Source organism: Simochromis diagramma, unplaced genomic scaffold (assembly GCF_900408965.1).
Source record: "Simochromis diagramma unplaced genomic scaffold, fSimDia1.1 OVJJ01000324.1, whole genome shotgun sequence".
In the NCBI taxonomy this organism is placed as follows: Eukaryota; Metazoa; Chordata; class Actinopteri; order Cichliformes; family Cichlidae; genus Simochromis; species Simochromis diagramma.
Genome location: NW_024386918.1, coordinates 729,071 through 753,947, shown reverse-complemented (window position 1 = coordinate 753,947; position 24,877 = coordinate 729,071). Strand labels below are relative to the sequence as shown.

At 42.0% G+C, this 24,877-nt stretch overlaps 1 protein-coding gene and 1 long non-coding RNA gene across 9 annotated transcripts in view; both read left to right on the top strand.

Moving 5' to 3' along the window:
• Positions 1–24,877, top strand: part of fat3a (FAT atypical cadherin 3a) — a 197,083-nt gene that overhangs the window by 115,340 nt on the left and 56,866 nt on the right. For 7 of the 8 annotated variants that reach the window (XM_040036486.1, XM_040036487.1, XM_040036483.1 and 4 more), the window contains 4 exons: positions 14,594–14,790; positions 14,903–15,056; positions 15,196–15,429; positions 16,724–17,113. In XM_040036486.1, the coding sequence (XP_039892420.1) occupies positions 14,594–14,790; positions 14,903–15,056; positions 15,196–15,429; positions 16,724–17,113 (975 nt within the window). Of the gene's footprint in view, positions 1–14,593; positions 14,791–14,902; positions 15,057–15,195; positions 15,430–16,723; positions 17,142–24,877 lie in introns of all 8 variants that reach the window. The other variant, XM_040036489.1, reaches the window with a different exon arrangement.
• LOC120736424 lies at positions 10,103–11,758 on the top strand. Its single transcript, XR_005696501.1, has 2 exons — positions 10,103–10,859; positions 10,988–11,758. It is a non-coding gene; the product is annotated as an uncharacterized LOC120736424 (long non-coding RNA).

Sequence of the window (24,877 nt, the reverse complement as noted above, 5' to 3'; positions counted from 1 at the left end):
CAGTCAGATTTAACTGAGGTCGTATTACAATTCCAATTTAGCATGGAGATATTTCCATTGGCCATTCTCCTACATAAGAGGAACCAGACGTGGGCTACTGCGAGAAAGTCTGACTAATGACGATTGGCTATGTTTTCGTAAGTTTGGTAATTGGTTCAATGCCTCCATTAGGAGGGCAAATGCTCATACCATCAAGATGGTTTCTGAACAGTCACAGCTAGCTTTTGATTGTATACAGTCACAGCTGTCTCAGCTCTGACTGGTTTTAAATACAAATAAAACCAAGGTCATGTTGTTCCGAAATAGAAAGTGCATGCCTGCAGTACTTCACTCTCTTGTACCCGGCATTTCTATTGAACCTGTGACCTCATACAAATACTTGGGTGTTTGTGATTGGTGATAATCTTTCCTGTAAGCTACATATTGCTCATCTGTTAAATAAACTTTTTTCTTTTTTCCAAAATCATTGCTAATTTGTGTTTCACTTTCACTGCAAGGAAAAGGCATCTTGCTACCACCTTTTTACCCCTCCTAACTGGCTCTGCTCATTCTCTCCATCTTTTGGACTCTATCTGGTTGACTGGTCCTTATTGGCCTTGCTATTTGTGGTTTACTGCCCTCCTATTACATGTTACTTAAAGATTTTAGTCATAGTTTGTGGTCTCAAGACTTAATTACATTGAGTGTTGCATCAGTTCGTACAGAACTTGGAAAGAAGACATTCTTCTTTTCTGCCCCGTTTTCATGGATTACATTACAGAAGGACTTACAGCTCTCTCAGTAGATTTCACTTGCAGAGTTTAAAAGATGTACAAATGCCTTTGTGAAATCATAATTGTGAATTTGTTCTTGTTTTTCCAGTAACTGTTTAAACATGAGATAATTTTTATTTTTGTCATTTTATTCCTATTTTATTGTTTTATTGTTATTTTATTTTGTTTGTCTCTCTTGTAAATGTGACATTGAATCTCAATGAAGGTTAAATAAATTAATGACCACCTCTGGTGGAGTTGGGCTCCCTCCTCCTGCTGGCATGGTATCGCCTAGATGTGTGGTCCCAAATCTTCCCTACCGTTGAGGGCTGCTGATGGCCCATCTCTGTCTGCCTCTTGCTCTGGTGGGGCATTTTTGCAGTTTCCCACCCTAATTTCTTTTTTTCTTTTTTTTCGTCTGTCCCATTTGGTTCTTTAGCCGTCAGAATTGTTGTCTGAAGACCAACAAGGATATCCAATGGATTTACTTTGCCAAATGGATCATCACGACCTTGCCGTATTGGTCCATTTGATCGACCTTTGTTGTTATTATTTATTTTATTTTATTTTCAGTTGTTACAGACGGGACAGACATGACTGAGGGATAGTGTTAAGAGATATATTCTAAAGCACTTCTTCAGTAGAGACTCAGAGAAGAGAAACACACAGAACTTCTTGCTAGCAAGGGCAGCCTCCAGAAACTGAGACTCGCACTGAGAAACTGCCCCGGACTTTATTTATACTTCAGTGGGTGCTTGTGTGTGTGTATGTGTGTCAGAGTGTGACCTCATAAATGACTTCCCGAAACCTGCTGGTCTCGAAGTCCAGCAGTTCATCTAAACAAAAAGCACTTAGACTAAGACAGATATAGCTACGTTAATCCTACCGTAAAACAATAAGACAATGTACGACCTCTCCCATACTCCCAGGATGTGGGGGTGAATGCCAGAACACCCTGGAATGTCACAGACCCCCTAGGATGAGACATTCTTTCAATATGCCACCAACTATGTACTTCTAAACACTAATGATTACATGCAGTATTCTACCATATGCAAACTTATATCATTAAAAGATTATACTGACTACTAAGTACAATTTTCCATTGACAGATAGGAAAGGGAGAAAGAAAAATGAAGGAAAAGAAAAACAGATAGGAAGAGGGACAGTGAGAAAGGGCACTTAAAAAGAAAAAGAAGAAAAAAAAATCTCCTGGATCACCTGTTGAGAGAAAAAGAAGAGAAAACAAGCAAAAAAAAAATAGAGCAACATACTATAATAATAATAATAATTATTATTATTATAGTATGATTATTATACAATACCACTATTCATTCACTCTCACATTCATACACTGGTGGAGGCAAGCTACAGTTGTAGCCACAGCTGCCCAGGGGCAGACTGACAGAAGCGAGGCTGCCATATCGCGCCATCGGCCCCTTTGGCCAACACCAGTAGGCGGTAGGGTAAAGTGTCTTGCCCAAGGACACAACGACCAGGACAGAGAGCCCAGGGATCGAACCTTACGGTTACAGATGCGATTCCCAACCCCTTGAGCCACGGTCGCCCGTGTGTGTACTAAACACAACACCATCACGTTAATCTAGCTAAGTGTAAACAGCACTAAATACTAAATATTGAATGTTGTTGTGTAGCAAGCAGGACAGACAGCGCACAATGTGCTTGGAAATAGCAGCCAATAGAGGTGTAGTTTATGTCTATGAACAGTGAACACCCGTGTGCACACCTGTGTGGATCAGCGCGCTTGTATTCAAAAGGTTTCCCCATGTAATGGTCTGCTAGAGGATGTAGAGAGCCATAGCCCTGTCCCCCAGGGCATGAAGCAGGCATGGAGGAGATCCAGGCCCCAGACATCCAGAGGCCCCAGAGTGCGAGAGCCCAAGGAGGACCACCAGAGGGGCATCCGTGCCACCCTCCTGGGAAGAGCTGAGGAGAGCCCCAGATGAGGGGTCACCCAGTAGCCACAGAGCAGAAGCCAGAGGGGGCTGCAGTGGCGTGCCCGCCGGCTCTGCCAGCAGCCAGCTGTGCCAGAGTGAACCGAGCCGCAGGCCCAGAGGCCGGAGGCCCGAGGGCCCCCTTTGCCCCGGAAGAGGCCTGGCCGAGCAACAGGCACCAGGCCCCGCCAATTAGTCACCGGGAGTGAGCTGGTACATACCTGAGCACCCAGCCCTGGACACCAAGAACCACCAACGCACCGACCCCTGAGGGCATCAGTTACCGGCAGGGAGTGTGGTGAGGGGTCATAGGCCTTTGGAGGGCCTGGGAGTTCTCAGAGAGGTGGAGTGTAAAACCCGACCTGACATATAGACACAGACAAACAGGGACACACAGACACAAACATGTATTCCCACCCTCATGCACACATATACAAATACTCAGCACTCACCCAACGTAGGGATAGACATACGTGGACACTGTACACACAATCACACTCCCCAAACAAACTCTATACCCCGGGTTCAGGTACCCTCGCCCCTGGAGGGGGAAACGGCACCTAGACCCAGGAGATGTTGCCCTTTCCTCCAGGGTGGAGGCAAGCAGACCGCCCCAGGCTCCGCAGCAGCAGGGAGGCCCCGCATCCCAGATCCCAATCGGACGGCCAACACCTCCTTCCAGCCCCCCCGCCCCGATGGCCAGCAAAGAACAGTGTGTGAAGACCCCAAACCTCCCTCCTCTCGCACATGTGTAGTGTTGCTGCGTGTTGTTCTAAGGTGCATTTAAAACTCGGGAGAGCATGGTGCTGCTGCCAGAGAGCAGCAGGTGTTAGCACGGCCCCTCCCGAGAACCCTCAATGTCTGCATGGATTTAAAAGACTGCACAAGACAGTAGACACTCAGGTTAAGTTTATTCTCCACCTCTCCTATGACTCTCCCCCACCTGCAGAGTGGACTCCTGCAAGAACAGAACAAACTCCCTGTCAGTTGAAGAGCCCCCTAGTTAGGCCGATGCACCTCTAAGAGCAACCAGAGCCACTAACCAGGTTATGACCACAACCCCTGGGTTAAGCCCTCCAGGGATAACGTCCCTAGGGATTCTCCAAACGCCCTAAGCCCGTCCCAACCTCCACATCAACCAATGGCGAAGGCGGGACCAAACCACGACCCCCCACCCCCGCTAGGTGATGGAGCCGATCAAAGGAGCCCAGAGGGATTGATCTAATGTGGTGGAAGAGGCTGTCTCGAGACTAATGTGATCTATTAGATGGTTTCTATATTGGCTAGAATTAAGATTGTTTTTATTTTTCCAGTTCATGAGGACCGTTTTCTTGGCAATGCATAGGGCAGTAAAAACCATGTGGACTGTATTAGTTTCTGTAGTGACATCATCCAATTTGCCCAACAAGCACACTAAAGGGGAGGTTGGAATTTTACATTTGAGACACTTTGATAAGTCTTCACATATCCCATGCCAAAGCTTCTGCACTGGTGGACAGAGTCAAAGAGCGTGGATGTAATTGTCTGGTGTATTGCCTTGACAGTGTGAGCAGTTGTTGGAAGATGTAAAGCCCATCTGGAACATCCGATGACCTGTATAGTGCACTCTATGTAGTATTTTGTATTGTATTAATTGCAGACTGGGATTTCTAATCAATTTAAAGGTTTTTAAGCATATCTGAGACCAGACGTTTTGGTCTAAGCCGACTGACAAATCTGCTTCCCACTTTGCAATAGGAAGGGATATTGATTCATCTAATTTAGAAAGTGTTCTGTATATTCTAAACAATAATTTAGGGGATTTAAGAGTAAGAAAATGTACCGCGCTTGGTGGTGTTTGCAATTCAACTTGACTGAGGTTAAATTTCTTTTTTACTATGGATTTAATTTGTTGATCCCATATTGTATAACTAGTCTTTCAAATGGAATAAAGTCTGTTCCTTCTAATATATGTTCTAAGTATTTAATTCCTTTACAACTCCATTCTGGAAAATTAATCATATTATTGTTTTGTAATATGTCAGGGTTATTCCAGATAGGTGTATGTCTGCATGGGATTAATGAAGACCGTTATTTTTATAAACTCCCACTATGCTGTCAGAGAAGAGCTGATGTTGATGCTTTTAAAGCATTCATGTCTTTTGATGTTTGAGCTGTTGAGCTGTTGAGCTGATAAATGAAATCTCTAGATTATTGCATAGTGCCTGTTCAACATCTAGCCAGGGCTCATCTGAGAAGGGACGTTTTAACCATCCTGAGATGTACTGAAGCCTGTTCGCCAAGAAATATTGTTGAAAATTAGGCAGATCTAATCCTCCTTTATCCTTGGTTCTTTGAAGCGTTTTTAAGCTGATACGCGGGGGTTTATCTTTCCAAAGGAATTTAGAAATATGCGAATCCAGAGATCTGAACCAATCTTGTGATGGTTTGTTCGGGATCATTAAAAACAAGTAATTTATTTTTGGCAAGATCATCATTTTTATAGTGGTGACCCTTCCCATGAGTGATATGGGTAAAGATTTCCATCTAGTCAGATCGCCTTCTACTTTCTTTAGAAGTGGGATGTGGTTTAATTTAGTTAAGTCTGAAAGCTTAGGAGAGACATTAATACCTAAATATTTAATATTTCCAGATTGTAGTGGGGCAGAAGAAGAATTATGGAAGGAGCAGTTAATTGGAAGAACTGTAGATTTTGACCAGTTAATTGAATAATCTGAAACTCTTGAAAACCAGTTTATTAGAGTAATTACCTCAGAAAGGTTGGTTTGTGAGTTTTGGAGAAAAAGCAACAAATCATCCGCATAGAGACTGATTTTATGTTCTACGTTCTTACATTTTATGCCCTTAATTGTTGTAGCCTGTCTAAATGCTGCTGCTAGTGTTTCGATAAAAATTGCAAAAAGTGAGGGGGAGAGTGGGCATCCCTGTCTGGTGCCCCTCAGGAGACAGAAGCTGGAGGATGTCTGGTCATTTGTTCTGACACAAGCTGTTGGGGAGTTATATAATATTCTTAGCCAGTTTATGAAAGAGTTTCCAAAACCAAATTTGTGTAAAGTTGCAAATAAAAATTTCCAGTTAACTCTGTGAAACGCTTTTTCTGCATTTAGAGATAATATTGTGGTTTCAATGTTTTTACTGTATGAGTAATCTATTAAATTAAGTAATCTACGTGCGTTTGTTGATGAGTGCCTACCTTTTATGAAACCAGTTTGGTCAGGATGAATTAAAAAGGGGGTTATCTTCTCTAATCTTTTTGAGAGGGCTTTGCAGATTATTTTGAGGTCTGCATTTATAAGGGATATTGGACGATAGCTTGAGGGAAATAAAGGGTCTTTGCCTGGTTTTAGCAGGAGACTAATGTTGGCAGAATTCATATTTGGTGGTAGTCTGCCATTTTCCTTGATTTCCTGCAACATTCCGTGGAATACTGGTGCCAGAATTGTCCAGAATTCTTTGTAGAATTCTGCAGGGTAGCCATCTGGACCTGGAGCCTTATTATTGGGCATACTTACAAGGGCTTCCTGGAGTTCACCTGGCGTCAGTGGCGAATCCAGTGCCATTGCTTGACTGTCTAGTAAGTTTGGAAGAGTTACGTTGTCAAGAAACTGATCAATTTCATTTTTAGACGGGTTTATTTGTGGTGAATATAAAGTTTCATAGAAATCCCTAAAAATGTTGTTTATTCTTTCAGGGTCATATATTGTGTTTCCAGATAAATCTTTAACAGCACATATAGTTGTTTTTTATTTATTTATTTTTAACTGGTTAGCTAGAAATCGACCGGATTTGTTACTGTGTTCAAAATTCTGCAAGCAAAGTCTTTGTACTAGGAATTGTGTTTTTTTTTTATTAATAATTTCATTTAATTCTAGTTTTGTTTTGCATATTTTGTTCATTATTTCTTTATCTTGGTTGCACGCGTAGGCTTCTTCTAAGGATTTGATGGTTTTTTCTAGTTCCTTAATATTTTTGTTTTCTTCTTTCTTTTTGTGTGATGAGAAAGAAATTATTTTACCTCTCATCACAGCTTTCCCTGCTTCCCATAGAACAGAAGCTGATGTTCCGGGAGTGTCATTAAAGTCTAAATATGAAGTCCACTCTTTAAAATATTTAATAAAGTCTTCATCTTTGAGCAGCGATGTATTGAATCTCCAGTTTTTACTTGGTGTAGCGTTCTTCTTATGTATTAGTGTTAAAGATACAGGAGCATGATCGCTGACAGCTATAGGGTGAATCTCAGTGTCTGAAATATCACTCAGCAGTGAGCTGCTGACTAGGAAATAATCTAGACGAGAGTAGGAGTGATGGACATGTGAGAAGAAAGAATATTCCTTACTGTTGGAGTGAAGGGAGCGCCATGCATCGCAAAGGCCAAAGTCGCTCATATACTGTTCGATTATATTTGTGGACTGCCAATTGCGCTTAGTTCCTGTTGTGTTGAGCCTATCCATTTCTTCATTTAGTCCAAGGTTGAGGTCGTCTCCAAGAATAAGTGTGCAATCAAGGTGTTCAGAGAGTGTACTACAAAAACCGTGAAAGAATGAGGAATCATCAACATTTGGACCATATATACTTACAATACATAGCTTTTTGTTAAATACTGATAATTTAATAATAAGGAATCTCCCCTCTGGATCTATAACTGTATCGAGTACTATAAAATTAACATTTTTATGTATTAAAATTGCTACTCCCCTTTGTCTAGAATTATAACAGGCTGCAAACACATTAGGAAACTCAGGTGTTTTAAGTTCGTTTAAACCTGTGACAGGCCTGTGAGTCTCTTATAATAAAACAACATCTGCCTGTAGTTTTTTAAGCTGGTTAAATATCTTTAACATTTTTTCTCTGGTGCCAGCTCTATTTACATTCCATGTGACAAACCTTAGTGTGCCCATAATTGTGTGTGTATGTCTAATGATGTACGCTGGGTGTTTCGTTTAGACGAAGAGAATGTGGAGACATCACTTGTTTGTAAATAGAAAGAGAAAACAAAATGTGTGGTGAGAGGCTCCATAAGTCTGACTATGTGTGTGTATATTCACTAATATGAACAAGCGTGGCTTGTGTGTGTGTCCTATAAGTCTGTGTGTGCTGTGAGGCTGTTGTAAATGTGCTGCCGTTGAGCGCATGTTTTTTGCGTGATCGTGGTGTGTGAATATGCAGAAATAGAGGGTGTTTATAGGTGAGTGGGGAAGTAGGTGATCACAGCAGTGAAAGAAAAGAGAAAGAAAAAAAACATGAGAACAGTGAGCGACAACAACAAAAAAGAAAAGAAACAGAAACATTCCAATTAAAGCAATGACGGAGGGTGACGGTGTTATATCGGCTATGACATCATACTGATATTACAAGGTTAAACCCATGTTAAAGGAGAGAGCGTGAATGAATAAGAAAAGAGTGTAGCGGGTTCTTATCTGGAGTGCAGTCAATATAACCACGGAGTGGTGCCGGGGTCACGGTAGAGCTGTCCGTCCACGTAGAGCCGGTGTTCCAGATCTACTGGCGTTTAGATCTACTGGCGTTTTGATCTACTGGCGTTTTGATCTACTGGCGTTTAGATCAACTGGCGTTGGTCGAACAGATGTGTGGCAGTCTTGCGTTTCAGGAGCTGCTACTGACAAACCAGCAAAAAAAACGCCAAATGTGTCATCTGTGACACTTGTGAGGTTATCTCAAACACACTCCGTCAGTCTTGATGCTGTTGAACAACAAAATGTTTAAAAATGTGGCGAGTTTACCTGTTGATATCCTCATGCGAGACGCAATCGCGAAAACAGCAAACAATTAACACCACGCCAAAGTTGTTCACAGGACAGCAGGAGTAAACGATCGGGAGACTCTTGTCGTTGTTATCGTCCCCCTCGCACGTTTTATTTCTCCGGTTTCAGCGTGTTTGCTTCACAACTAAAGCGTGCAGTTTACTTTGTGTGCACTAACATGGACTCGAATCAACCAGTGCCACCTCTGGCCAAGTGCCACAGCCTACAGCCAGATCAACTTGTGACACACATCTGCAGCACGTTTGAATTCGTTTCATGCACAATACATTTGTACCTTTCAATTGTGTCTGTTTGTGCGTCATGCAAATAAACCTTTGAAATGAATGAAATGACACTAATATTTCACTAGTGTTGTAACATCACATGTCGTTAGCGTAGTCTGCCTGTGTCTTTTCTCTGCAAACAAACGTTTTAGAGTTGGTTGTTATATACAGTCTGTATAAGTATGGTTAATCTAATGAACATTTGTAAGGAGATGGCAGTTACTGTGAATGTACAGAAGGTGATTAGTAATAAACAGTCAGACAATGACTCTGACAATCTCATTCAATCTTGCAGATTGAATGCACCTTCTGCGGAAAGTGGTACCACACGGTGTGTGTGGACTTCCCCTGTGCAGAAGGTGACTACAAATGTTGTGGGTGCTAAATAAACAGAAAAAATTGATCCCTGTTGTCTTTGCTTACTGATTGTTTTTAGTGTTGACAATCCACATTGCTGCCATTGCATCTTTCAACATGTTTGTGGGTAGATTTGGATGTACCAGGGGTAAGTGCAGCCACTCAGCCTCTACTCAATGTGATCATAGCAGCAGGTGCAGATGTGTCACAAGTTAATCTAGTAGTAGGCTATGGTATTTGGCCACAGGTGGCAGCAGTGGACTGACCTCCATTGGAGACTGCTCCAGCTGCTATGTGATAGTGGATCTGCTACCAGTTGAAGATCATATGCAAGTTTTGGAAATTAACCCTTGTATTATGTTGAAAAACAAAAAAATGACATTGATTTTGTTGCGGGTCATTTTGACCCGTACTGTGTAAATCCACTCAGAATTGTCAAGAAACTGCAATAAAACAATAGCAACTTTATTTCCCATTAGATAAACATGTAGAACACAGACATACAACAGTTAGATTTTCCATAACTATTTTACGAACAATTTGGTAAAGGTTGTTCGTTCTTACACATTTCTTTTGAACTTGCCCAACGTTCTCAGTTTTTCAATGTTCAACATTTTCAACTTTGTCCACATGATGGACAGAATGTAACTGTGTGCTTTCTGCAGATGTACTTCTTGCATTTCTCACAAAAAGTGCTTGTTTTCAAACACGAATCTTCCTAACTAAGATTTGATAGTTAGATAAGAAGTGGGTGGCTGTAGCTCAGGTGGCAGAGCAGGTCAGCCACTAATCAGAAGGTCGGTGGTTCGATCCCAGGCTGCCTCCTGGCTGCATGCCAAATATCCTTGGGCAAGATACTAACCCCATGTTTGCCTACTGGTGGTGGTCAGAGGGCCCGGTGGCGCCTGTGTCCGGCAGCCTCGCCTCTGTCAGTGCGCTCCAGGGCAGCTGTGGCTACAACATAGCTTGCCATCGCCTGTGTGTGAATGGGTGAATGACTGAATGTAGTGTAAAGCGCTTTGGGGTCCTTAAGGACTACAAAAGTGCTATACAAATGCAGGCCATTTTTTTACCATTTAAAACAAATAATTTCTACGTCTCCTCCAGTCTCAAAAACAGATGACAAACCAATCGACACACCTGAGTCACTGACTTTCTTAAATCCATTCTCTCTCACTGGCTCTGTTTATTACTAATCACTGTGTAACTGCTGTAAATTCACAGTAACTGCCATCTCCTTACAAATGTTCATTAGATTAACCATACTTATACAGACTGTATATAACAACCAACTCTAAAACGTTTGTTCACAGAGAAAAGACACAGGCAGACTACGCTAACGACATGTGATGTTACAACACTAGTGAAATATTAGTGTCATTTCATTCATTTCAAAGGTTTATTTGCATGACGCACAAACAGACACAATTGAAAGGTACAAATGTATTGTGCATGAAACGAATTCAAACGTGCTGCAGATGTGTGTCACAAGTTGATCTGGCTGTAGGCTGTGGCACTTGGCCAGAGGTGGCACTGGTTGACTCGAGTCCATGTTAGTGCACAAAGTAAACTGCTCGCTTTATTTGTGAAGCAAACACGCTGAAACCGGAGAAATAAAACGTGCGAGGGGGACGATAACGACGACAAGAGTCTCCCGATTGTTTACTCTTGCTGTCCTGTGAACAACATCGGCGTGGTGTTAATTGTTTGCTGTTTTCGCGATCGCGTTGCGCATGAGGATATCAACAGGTAAACTCGCCACATTTTTAAACATTTTGTTGTTCAACAGCATCAAGACTGACGGAGTGTGTTTGAGAGAACCTCACAAGTGTCACAGATGACACATTTGGCGTTTTTTTTTGCTGGTTTTTCAGTAGCAGCTCCTGAAACGCAAGACTGCCACACATCTGTTCAACCAACGCCAGTTGATCTAAACGCCAGTAGATCTAAACGCCAGTAGATCTAAACGCCAGTAGATCTGGAACACCGGTGCACGGCGATGACAGCGCGGGAGCCTCTCTGGATGAAGCTACGTCGAACTGGGAACAGGACCTTGCGTCGTTCCAGGATCTCTTTGGGGAACTGGTCGTTCACGCTGAAGTCCGTTCCTTTTAGCTCCCTGCCGCCACTCTTCACCTGTTTCTGCTGTTTGAATTGGCCGAATTTGGCCACAATTGGACGTGGTCTCCCAGTCGGCGACCTCACGGCCCCCAAGTGATGCACTCTTTCTAAGGCGATGTTCTTTACGGTGTCCTCCGGCAGCTTCAGGTGGGTTTTAATGAAGCTTTTCACCGTTGCTTCCGCATCCTCTCCGGCAGATTCCGGAATACCAGAAAACACAAGGTTGTCTCGCATGCTACGGGCTTGTAGATCGATAACGGATTCTTTAATTTTTGTTATTTTCTATGTTTAACTGGGTCACGTTATCGGTTAGAGATTTGACCGACTCCCGTAGCGTGGCAGTTTCAGCGGCAAGCGTTTCCACCTGCTGCTGGCTGAATTCCAGGAATTCTCTGAGAGATTTAAATTCCCAGTGTGAAATCTCCACCAGGGACAGCCTCGCATCGAAACTGGACAATTGCTTGGCGATTGACTCCAGGATGTCTGCAATGTCTTTGCCGGTGTGCTGACAAACCATCCTACTTTGGCAAAACGTCCTACCATAAGTAGTTTATGCACATTTCTGCTGTCACAGAGTAATTCCAGCACCAATTTAAGTAGGTACGACGGTTTGCCACTTAACTTTGCCCATCAGAGTATGCTTGTAGCTCATATGCATACAGCCAGGGTGGTTTGCCACTTCATTTTACCCGTTAAAGTATGCTTGTAGGTAACATTCACAAAGGTAGCATAGTTTGGCACTTAATTTTACCCGTCAGAGTATGTGTGTAGCTGTTATTAACAAAGGTAGAATGATTTGCCACTGAATTTTAGCTGTTAAAGTACTCTTCTAGCTCATATTCAGAAAGGTAGGATGGTTCGCCACTGAAATGTAGCTATTAAAGTATGCTTCTAGCTCAGATTAACAAAAATAGGACAATTTGCCACAAAATTTTAGCAGTTTAAGTATGCTTTTTTTTTTGCGAGAATGTCTCATGACAGTGACGTAAGCGAGTGCGACGTTCGTGACAACAGCTGTGTGCAGATCAACAATGGATCATATGAGTGCGGGAGAGAGTATGAGCGTGCAGCATTTAAAGCGTGGAAGTACTGACCTTTGAGTTTGATTCCATAAGAAGTGACAAAAACAATAGTGTCCGTTGTGCATGGGAAGAAAACTTCTTTTTACAGCGAAAAAAAACCCCTAAACTTCCAAGCAAGCACCGAGTGCGCTATGACGTAATGGGAAACTCACAGAGAAACTCGCGGATTCTTCCACTGACCGCAGCGGCACACCTGCACCAGGGTAAACCTCCGCCTACGCCACTCCTGCTTTACAGGTGAAAATAGAGCAACAGGACCGCTAGTCTTTGATGTTATTTATTTTCTGCTGTGTTTTACTTGCATCTATTTGAAAGAGTGAGTGTAAACATGCACACAAAAAAAATATTTTATGTGCTGGAATGTGCAGAAAATAAGTTTAAATGTTAGACAAATTTCTTCCAGTCAGAGAATGTTGCATATAATTAAATTTTTGCTTGATGCATAAAGTTAAAAGGTTAAAACTAATAAAACAAGTTTTAAAAAGAGACTTTTTCATATTATTACATTTTGTATGATGGATTATGCAGAAAAAGTAGAATTGGGCTGAAAGATCTATCGCTTTGTCACCTACTCAGGTTGTAAATCGTGTTTTTTAAAAAGTAACTAAGTAATTAATTACTTTTGAAAATAAGTAATCAGTAAAGTAACGGGATTACTTTTTTTAGGGAAGTAATCAGTAATTAGTTACTGATTACTTTTTTCAAGTAACTTGACCAACACTGCTTGTAGGTGACATTCACAAAGGTAGGTTGGTTTGGCAGTTAATTTTACCGGTCAGAGTATTTTTCTAGCTAATATTCACAAAGGTAGGACAATTTGCCACTGAATTTCGTGTTGTGTGCATGCGCAGAAACAACGGGTAGGATGGTTTGCCAGGTAGGATGGATTCCCAGAACACCGGCAGGCAATGTTGTGCCAGGGGAGTCTGCCGGGCGACATCTCTTCGATGACGGTGTCTCAATTTTGGCTGGGGAAGATGCACTCTGAGCCTTCTTCATTACTAAAGCACCGGTCGATGTAATCTTGGAGAGCGTCTAAACTCTCCCCGTTGTCCTCCAGGGTGTTAGACATGATAGGACAGATGTTGTTAGTTATATGACAATTGATTAGTTTATTTGGCAATACTGAAGCTTAAAGAAACTTTGTTAAATTCTACGCTACCATTCACTTTTTTTTCGCCAAATCTCCGGCGTCTGACGTCACCTACAACATAGGTCGCTTACCTTTTCCCGTCACTTCCCTCGCTAATTTCTAAGTACATTTAATGACAAAGACACACACACACACACTTGAACTTGACAATCTTGCTCTTGTTCTCTATCACATTCGCACACACATACACCAATATCAGAATAAGATTGTTGATTGCATTTTCGAATTCTTGTGTTCCAGGTGTCTGTTTCTCTTACAAGCTTCTGCCTGTCCTGAAAACCAAGATACACAACAGTGCAGTTCAGATCATAATTCTAATTTCTGAAGCAACCAGGCAGGACAGCCAAAAAAAGTTAAATAAATTAAAAAACAAAGAAAACAAAACAGTTTTTAAAAATCAGCAACAGTATGATGTCAGATAGTCACACGATGCAAAGTCTGAAGTAATAGTAGTTCAAGCTACCAGACAGACAACTTGTGTATCTTACACTCAGAGATAAAGAGTGTATATAAAGGACCCGATGATTCCACAGGTTTATTTGGCAAACTGATTTTTATTTTACTCTCACATATGTATATACTTCTGTGACTGTACACTTTCCAGTGGGCTCCAGCCCACTGTTCTCCACTCCAAACCTCACATACCTCTTCTGGGCCTCAGCAGCTACTGAAATAGGGAAGGCATGGTTAGCATGATGGATCTCAGCTGTGCCAGGCAGCCTTCCACATCACTGTCCCCTGAACCCACTGCTCCGCCCCTCCCCTGTAGCTGAGCCACAAAACACACCCTGCCACAGCAACATGCTCATTATTTTGCACAGAAATAACAAATTACTGTATGCATAACACTAATGACAATTTTTAAAAATTTATTTAATTGACTTTACTCTGTCAAAACATTTCAAATGAAATTAAGAATGGTGATGTTTATGCCCATTTTGAACTTTAAATATAGTTTAAAATTTGAACTTGACTTAGAATACAAAGGTTTTGACTTTGAACTTTGCCTTCAGCCACAGTGAAAACTAAAAATGACCTTACTGCACTTCAGATTTTACAAATGGATTCACAGCCATACTTAACTAATTTCTTGACTGATCCTGTATTTGATTGTGTGTGCCGCCCAGGTGGGAACTATCGTGGTGTATTTGCCCTGGGTCTGGTCCAGGGTGAGTGGAAGATGTATGTAAAGGGCCCACTCGACAGGGAAGAATGCAACCTATACAACATCAACGTCACAGCTAGTGATGGATTGTTTGTTTCCCAAGCAACAGTAGAAGTGACAGTGGTAGACACCAATGACAACAGCCCAATCTGTGACAAGGTGAGAAATAAAGTTGTGTATTGTTTTGTTTTGTTTTTCTATGTAACTGATTTGGCATAACTAGTTGTGTCCGTGTGTGTGTGTGTGTGTGTGTGTGTGTGTGTGACTGCAGGTTATGTATACTGCCTACATTCCAGAGGACCTCCCAGTCACTAGTGTTTTGTTGAGGGTTGGAGCTACAGATGCTGATATGGGTATCAGTGCTTGGATTCAGTACTCTCTACATGGTCCTGGATCCCAAGACTTCACTATTAACCCAGACAGTGGTATGGATGCAGACCAACTTTAAATACACACTTTTTCTCTGAATTAGCATGAATCGCAACTTAATCATACACAAGCCAAATGTCATCCCCCCGTTTGGCTCCATCACAATGTTTCATATCTTGTTTTAAACCTGTCCAGGTGAGATCAAGTCATCTGTGCCTCTGGACCGTGAGATGACACCTAGTTATCAACTGGTTGCCCAGGCTACTGATGGTGGTGGGCGGTGGTGCCGTGCTGTGGTGTATCTGACAGTAACTGATGTGAATGACAATCCACCTATTTTCACCCAGTCTCGGTACACCACCAGCGTCTATGAAGACACAGTCACCAAAGCCCTACTTACACGTATCCAGGCCATAGACCCTGATGAAGGTGATACACTAGGCAATTGTTTATATTATCACTACTACAAGTACTGCTTCCATTGCTAATCTGCATCACAAGAAACCAATTACTCAAGGTGCAACTAATTGAGCCACATCAAAAAAAATTAGCAGTATTTAATATAAATGAGGTACACAACATACCTAATTGAAATTTGGCTCTTTCTGAAGTGCTCAAACTTTCCAGCACTCCTTTTGGATCACTCCCCCGAATTCTCACAAAAACACAAAACATGTCAAAAATGTCATTAAGCATGATGCAGATCATGCTTGCGACCTGATGTGTCTTCTCTGGGTTTGAACCATGAGGAAGAGTTTGGTCATGCTGAAAATGGAAGTTGGATTAGATTGACACAGAGGTCCTTGCTTGTGGACTGTTGTGAACTTGCTTTCATGAAGCAGTGTGAAAATAGCATGAGTGCTGGAAGGCACAAATCATTTCATAAGGAGACAGCCTTTAAGGAAAAACCATTTTGAAATATTTTTTTCAGCAGGGCTGCACATAAGTGGTCCTCAGGTGCACATTCGCTGTCAAAATAAAAGACGCGCACCAGATAAGAAGTTGGAACGCGCGTTTGTGTACATAAGATGTTCTGGAGGAGGACAGACATTTGTTCAGAACTCTTAAAGCTGTCGAAGAAGCAAGCTCCACAAGCAATTACTTTGGTGTTCCTCCACCGCAAAAGAAGCGCGTATTCCCGGAAATTCCGAGAAATTCCGTAAGCAAAGTAATTGCTTACATCTTTAAAATATCGACATCTTTAAGAGTTCTGAACAAATGTCTATCCTCCTCCAGAACATCTTATTTATGCAAATCCGCGTTCCAGCTTCTTATCTGGTGTGCGCCTTTTATTTTGACAGCAAATGCGTACCTGCGGACCACTTATGTGCAGCCCTGTTTATCAGACATTTCCAGACATGTTAATTCAAAACCTGAATGAAGTGAAAGAAGCTAATGCAAAACCAAACAGTTCTTTTAGAGAAAAATAGTAACAGGGAAATGTTAATATAAAAGCTTACCTAATATACTGTAGTACTAAAAAGAAGTTAAACTAATTGTATACAAATTTTGAAGTGCTTAAAATATTCAGTCTAATAGTTAATAGAGTTTTATAGAGGTTTTATGTCAGGCCACTAGTAAAAAAAAAATTTATAACTGGGTATAAATCTCATACAAAAAATAACAACATTTGGTAAGAAGACAAATCCAAGCACTGGCAAACGTGTTGTTTTCAGTGTACTGAGGCCCAAAGCTTCACCCTTTTCTTTTGACATTGCTGTAGGTCCAGGGCGTATGGTGATCTATTCCCTGGCTGACTCTGCAGGAGGATTTTTCTCTATCGACAAATACTCAGGCATTGTGGTCCTGGAAAGAGTTCTCGACCGTGAAATCCAGCCATTTTATCAGATAACAGTTTGTGCATCTGATCAAGGCTCACCACTCCCACTCTACTCACTGGTCAACGTCACAATTACTGTCCTGGACATCAATGACAATCCACCTGTGTTTGAGCGACGTGATCAGTTGGCATCTGTGCCAGAAGATGTGGGAGTAGGTACTGAAGTTCTGAGAGTTTACGCTGCCAGCAAGGACATCGGGACTAATGCTGAGATTACTTACAGTATCCGATCAGGGAATGAGCACGGAAAGTTCCACATTCATCCACTCACTGGTGAGTGAGGGACACCCTCTCACTTTGTGTAGGTGTTACAGTATTAGTCTGTGCTTTTCATTGCTCTTACAGTTTCTAAGATGTTATATATCTGTATCTTTCTCTAACTTGATCTCTATCAGCTTTCACTATGCTATGTTGACTCACAACATTATCTGTTGTTCTTAGGGCCATTAAAAATCTCTCACAGATTTTCATCATAAGGTAGAATGTGCATGAGCATCAGTGAATATCAAGACTTGGCCATACAAATTGCCCATCAATATTGTAATTATAACAATAATAATAATAATGATAGTTTATTTGTACTGCACTTTTAAAAACCAGGGTTACAAAGTGCTTTTCAGAAACAATGAAAAAAGAACAATCAAAGGATAAAAATAAGAAATCAATTAAACTATTTATGCAGCACTCAAGTCTAATCTTAAAATCAGAATACGATACAATTCTAATTTAATGTGGTTCCAGTTTTAGTGAGTAAAAAACAAAACATGTTCTATATTTTAGGTTCTTCAAAATAGCCACCCTTTGCTTTGATTACTGCTTTGCATACTCATGGCATTCTCTTGATAAGCTTCATGAGGTAGTTACCTGAAATGGTTTTCCAACAATCTTGAGGACTTTCCAGAGATGCTGACAACTTGTTGGTCCTTTTGCCTTTACTTTGGAGTCCGTCATCCCAAACCATCTGGCTTAAAGCCCAGTTTGGGATGATGGGGTTTATGTCAGGTGACTGTGAAGCCCAGGCCATCTAGCAGAGCACTCCATCACTCTCCTTGGTTAAACAGCCCTTACACAACCTGGAGATGTGTTTGGGGTTTGTCCTGTTGAAAAATAAATAATGGTCCAACTAGAGTTGGATGTCTCGAGACCACTTTTACGTGGTCTTGGTCTCGACGGACTTTGGTCTTGGTCTTCTTTTGGTCTCGATGGACTTTGGTCTTGGTCTTCTTTTGGTCTCGGATCCCTCGGTCTTGTCTTGGTCTCGTTGTCTCGGTATTGCTTTCTCAGATCGACACAGTGCTCGGGAGATTTGGAGTCAACCATCGGCGGGGCGGGGGGTGGCTTACTGGGCTTAAGCCCGGGTCATTTTTTCAGAAGCCCGGGGTCCTTTGGAGTGTAATTTGTTTCATAGTTAGATGCCTGACTGACAACTGTGTAAAACACAAACTACACACAATATTCCAAGCACATAGCGCACAGTCATAAATTCCCCCTAATTCTGGTATGATCCGAGTTAAGGCACTAGGCGACTGGGCACAGCACTTATCCATGTGAGCGAGGGGAGAGAAGCTGCTGCCTGCGAGTTTGCTGTTGGAAAAGTGCAGACAGAGGAGAGCTTAAGTTTGACCAGGTACCAAAGCAAATCATTCTTACTGTACAAATAATGTAAATATGACAACAACAAGCTGAACAACAATGCTGCTTTTTTAGAGAGTCTTCGCTTACATGTGTGTTTATTTCATATTTTCAGTTCTTAGCCTTCACGGCTAAACAAAGCACTCTAAATCGGTTTCAGTTATGCACTGATGAACATAACAATAGACATAGGGGGCTTCTTTCAAAGAAAAAACTCAGGTAGATGTTATTTTATATATTATGCTTTGTATGTTGTTCAGTATATTTCTATTTTTTTTACTGTTAAACATGAATTTAGAGTAAACTTGTTTTGTTTTAGATAAATAAATATTGAAATATCTTTTGAATTAGTTAAATGACAGAATAAAGAGAGAGAGAGATGTCTATTTTTAACTTTAATCGAATTTAGGAGTACATATACACTAAGTTTATTGTTAATTAATAAGAAAACTCCAGACGATTCCATTCTGAGCTTAAGAAGCTTCTGATAGGTTCTTAGAGTCCATGTGAGTAAATTGGTGGTACACCTGTGGTACACCTGTAGAGCCTTTTTCTTAGACATGGTAAAATCAAGAGACATCAACCAAAACACCAGGAAAAGAATTGTGGAGCTCCATAAGTGTGGCTCAATTCTGAATACAATTTGGGTGCCATTTGCAATTAAGAAATACAGAAAATTTCTCTCTTTACTCTTAAATTTAACAAATATGTTTTTTATATTTATCTAAAAAAATAAACATTTAGTCTGATTTGATGTGTTGGGAAGCACTAATGTAACAAAGTGTTCCGCAGGTTTCCTCTGTGGTGGCCATCTTGTTTTCCCAGTAAAGAGGAGGCCTCCCTCAATTGCACCTCTTTTATAAGCCAGTATGAATTGAGAAGGCGTGGTCTTTAGAGTATTTAAAGTGGGCAGGAAATGGATTGGGGACCATTTTTGAGAAGTTGCTGTCTGTATGTGCATGGTATTGGCAAGAGGCAATAAAGGACATTGGAGAGTGGCAGCTGAAATGTGTGGCTTACACTGGCAACAACATGAGAAAACAGACCCCTTCTTCAGACGAACAAGAAAATGATCCATTTGAGGTGGATCTGTCTCATGTGTATATAGCCTACACAGAGGAGAGTATGCAGCAGTCGCTGATGAAACTAGAGAGGCCCAGGACCTCTAAAAGTAGCAAGCCATCAGGCTCCGTACGCTCTGCAGGTTCACAGTTTGGGCAGCGGTTTGATCCCTCTGTCGTCTCTGCTGGAGTTTAACTGTGAACATCTTGGGTCCAATAATCTGGACTGTTCATATTACAGAAAACCTCTTCACAGTGTGTGAATGTGTGTGTGTGAATGGGTGGATGACTGGATGTGTAAAGTGCTTTGGGGTCCTTAGGGCCCCTTAAAGCGCTATATAAATACAGGCCATTTACCATTTCACCTAAAGGCCCTTTTCCTAGAGTAACTACTCGGATCGACTCGGCACGGTTCACCACATTCTTCAGGGTTTTCCATTAGGTCACAGTACCTGGTTCAAAATCATCCTCATCAGCCATTGCTCCTTCAGATCAGGCTCAATTGTTTGTCTGCCTTCTCTTTCTTCCATGTCGGCAAGGGGGCTTTTCCTTGTCCCACGGTTTCTTCCACGTCCTACACCTCTCATTTAGCATGTTCTCTCCTTCATTCACAGGCATAACCAAATCCCACTCCTGACACCACTGTTACGCAGAGAGGTGTGGTGAGGGAAATATCAGACTTCACTCTATCTTAACTGAAGTAATTGCTTTATTGCCTCTTGTCAATATCATGCACATACAGACAGCAACTTCTCAAAAATGCCCCCCCCCGCGTGTGTGTGTGTGTGTGTGTGTGTGTATGTATGTATGTATGTATGTATATATGTATATGTGTATATATATATATTAGGGGTGCAACGATATTCGTATCGATATTGAACCGTTCGATACAGTGCTTTCGGTTCGGTACGCATATGTATCGAACAATACAACATTTGTAATTTATTTTATCAACTTTCCTTCTGACGATGCTGTCTGTGTTGAGCGCTCAGTGAATCTGCGTTCGACTACTCCGCCTAGGCTGCACTGTCGAGCGCAGATCCACTGAGCGCTCAACACAGACAGCATAGTCAGAAGGAAGAGCGCAGGGCAAGCTAGCAAGACAGAAGTTAAGCTCTCCTTGCAACATGGACCTCCCCCACTCTCATTCAGATCTGGCGTTTGGAATTATTTTGGTTTTCATGTGACGTATGACCCTGAAGGTAAGCGAGTCATGGACTAAAGTAAAACAGTATGTTGGATGTGCCATGCAATGCTCAATTACATGGGTGGGAACTAGTGTGTTAGCGCAGTTAGCTCGTTAACGTGTTGGCCGTCTAGCCCCATGCACGGGGCGATCGGCGGTAGCTCGTTAACGGAGATTTGCCGTGTTGTGGCGTTAAGGTCATTTCAACGAGATCAACCTGAAAGCACTAGTGGGAACACAACGAATATGACTGCACATTTACGCCGACATCATCCTAGTGCAAAGACAAAAACAACAAGCATGCTACTAACTTTAGCCGAGTCATTTAGACAGCTGTTAGCACATGATTCTCCTTATGCTGCTGAGAATATAGCCCAGAAGAAGCGTATAGTATAGCTTTTATTTTGGAAAGAGCCATTTCTCTGTAATAAACTCTCTTTTCCAAAGATGAGTGATTCCTCAATCAGATACAGGGCTTGCAATATCGCTAGCCCGACGTCCTAGAGCTAGCGATTTTTTCGGTCGGGCTACCAAAATCTATCTCTTCCCTGCCCGTCGGGCTATTGTAGGAAGGAAAAATATATGTCAATGCTTTTGCATTCTTTCAGAAATGTAGCTGGGTAATTATGTCATTGGCATCGGTGAGCCACTGTCAATATGTGACATATTGAAATCGCGTTTGAATTTGCGCTTGTTTTTTGCTTTCACTTTGCAATTGCGCGAACTGTGTATAGAGAGCGACAGTACTGATTGGTGAGTGATGATAATTTGTGCACCAATTCCTCTGACATCGTCTTATCAATCGTTAGCTTACTATGCAAACATGACAAGTGAAATCTCCCGCAGTAAGCTTAAACATGTGAGAGGTTGATCGCGCAGAGAATCGCTGAGCTTATGTGAGTGCGTGTGTAAAACCAGCAGCATATATATTTTAGTTCTGCTGAGCCAAATAAGACAGGTCAGGGTGAAGAAGTGACAGCCAAAGAAAAGCTTACCACAAAACGGAGAAGTTATGACAAATCAGACTATAAGGCAAAAACAAAGTGCAGCTTTATGGTTTCATGGACAAAAGAATTTCTGTGGCTGCAATATGACGAGCTAAATAACCAGGGCTGCACATAAGTGGTCCGCAGGTGCGCATTCGCTGTCAAAATAAAAAACACGCACAAGGGTTAGGGTTAAATTTAAAAACTGTACCTTTGAGTTAAAATATATATTTATAATTTTAATAAATGACAAATTAAAAATGCATGAACATTTTTTTTGTATCGAAAAAATATCGAACCGTGACACCAAAGTATCGAACCGAACCGAACCGTGAATTTTGTGTATCGTTGCACCCCTAATATATATGTATGTGTATATATATGTATTAGGGGTGCAACGATACTCGTATCGATATTGAACCGTTCGATACAGTGCTTTCGGTTCAGTACGCATATGTATCGAACAATACAAAATTTTTAATTTATTTTATCAACTTTCCTTCTGACGATGCTGTCTGTGTTGAGCGCTCAGTGGATCTGCGCTCGACAGTGCAGCCTAGGCGGAGTAGTCGAACGCAGATCCACTGAGCGCAGGGCAAGCTAGCAAGACAGAAGCTAAGCTCGTTGCAACATGGCAAATTGAACCTCCCCCACCCTCATTCAGATCTGGCGTTTGGAACTATTTTGGTTTTGTGTGACGTATGACCCTGAAGGTAAGCGTGTCATGGACTAAAGTAAAACAGTATGTTGGATGTGCCACGCAATGCTCAATTACATGGGTGGGAACTAGTGTGTCCAGCCCGTCCAGCCCCAGGCACGGGGCGATCGGCGGTAGCTCGTTAACGGAGATTTGCCGTGTTGTGGCGTTAAGGTCATTTCAACGAGATTAACGCTGACAGCACTAGTGGGAACACAACGAATATGACTGCACATTTACTCCGACAGCATCCTAGTGCAAAGACAACTGGAAGCAGACAAAAACAACAAGCAGGCATGCTACAAACTTTACCCGCGTCATTTAGACAGCTTTAGCACATGATTCTCCTTATGGGGACCTGATATGTTTAATATGCTGCTGAGAATATAGCCCAGAAGAAGCGTATAGTATAGCTTTTATTTTGGAAAGAGCCATTTCTCTGTAATAAACTCTCTTTTCCAAAGATGAGTGATTCCTCAATCAGATGCAGGGCTCGCAAAATCGCTAGCCCGACGTCCCGGGGCTAGCGATTTTTCCAGTCAGGCTACCAAAATCTATCTCTGCCCTGCCCGTCGGGCTATCGTAGGAAGGAAAAATATATGTCAATGCTTTTGCATTCTTTCGGAAATGTAGCTGGGTAATTATGTCATTGGCATCGGTGAGCCACTGTCAATATGTGACATATTGAAATCGCGTTTGAATTTGCGCTTGTTTTTTGCTTTCACTTTGCAATCGCGCGAACTGTGTATAGAGAGCGACAGCACTGATTGGTGAGTGACGATAATTTGTGCACTAATTCCTCTGACATCGTCTTATCAATCGTTAGCTTACTATGCAAACATGACAAGTGAAATCTCCCGCAGCTTAAACATGTGAGAGGTTGATCGCGCAGAGAATCGCTGACCGTTTTGTGAGTGCGTGTGTAAAAGCAGCAAGATATATATTTTAGTTCTGCTGAGCCAAATAAGACAGGTCAGGGTGAAGAAGTGACAGCCAAAGAAAAGCTTACCACAAAACGGAAAAGTTATGACAAATCAGACTATAAGGCAAAAAGAAAGTGCAGCTTTATGGTTTCATGGACAAAAGAATTTCTGTGGCTGCAATATGACAAGCTAAATAATAACCAGGGGTGCACATAAGTGGTCCGCAGGTGCGCATTCGCTGTCAAAATAAAAAACGTGCACAAGATAAGAAGTTGCAACGCGTGTTTGCGTACATAGGATTTTCTGGAGGAGGACAGACATTTGTTTAGAACTCTTAAAGATGTCGAAGAAGCTCCTTTAAGCAATTACTTTGGTGTTCCTCCACCTCCAAAGAAATGTCAGAAGGAGTCCGAACCACAAAAGAAGCACGTATTCTCGGAAAAGTGGTTGCAGGAGGTGAGCTGGCTTCAAACAAATGATGAACGCGATTTGGTGCAGAATGTGCCATGAAAATCCCACTCTAGCGGACAAAAACAGTGCCTTTTATATGGACGCAAACTCGCGTTTGCGTCCATGTAAATTCCATATTAAATTTAAAAACTGTACTTTTGAGTTAAAATATATATTTATAATTTTAAAAAATGACAAATTAAAAAGGCATGAACATTTTTTTGTATCGACAAAATATCGAACCGTGACACCAAAGTATCGAACCGAACCGTGAATTTTGTGTATCGTTGCACCCCTAATATGTATATGTATGTGTATATATATAAAAAAAAAAAACAACACCCAGCACGCCCCTGCGAGCGGTTTATCCTTCAAGCTCGGGTCCTCTACCAGAGGCCTGGGAGCTTGAGGGTCCTGCGCAGTATCTTAGCTGTTCCCAGGACTGCGCTCTTCTGGACAGAGATCTCCGATGTTATTCCCGGGATCTGCTGGAGCCACTCGCCTAGCTTGGGAGTCACCGCACCTAGTGCTCCGATTACCACGGGGACCACCGTTACCTTCACCCTCCACATCCTCTCGAGCTCTTCTCTGAGCCCTTGGTATTTCTCCAGCTTCTCGTGTTCCTTCTTCCTGATATTGCTGTCATTCGGAACCGCTACATCGATCACTACGGCCATCTTCTTCTGTTTGTCTACCACCACTATGTCCGGTTGGTTAGCCACCACCATTTTGTCCGTCTGTATCTGGAAGTCCCACAGGATCTTAGCTCAGTCATTCTCCACCACCCTTGGGGGCATCTCCCATTTTGACCTCGGGACTTCCAGGTTATACTCGGCACAGATGTTCCTGTACACTATGCCGGCCACTTGGTTGTGGCGTTCCATGTATGCCTTGCCTGCTAGCATCTTGCACCCTGCTGTTATGTGCTGGATTGTCTCTGGGGTATCTTTACACAGCCTGCACCTGGGGTCTTGCCTGGTGTGATAGACCCCAGCCTCTATGGATCTTGTACTCAGAGCTTGTTCTTGTGCTGCCATGATTAGTGCCTCTGTGCTGTCTTTCAGTCCAGCTTTGTCCAGCCACTGGTAGGATTTCTGGATAT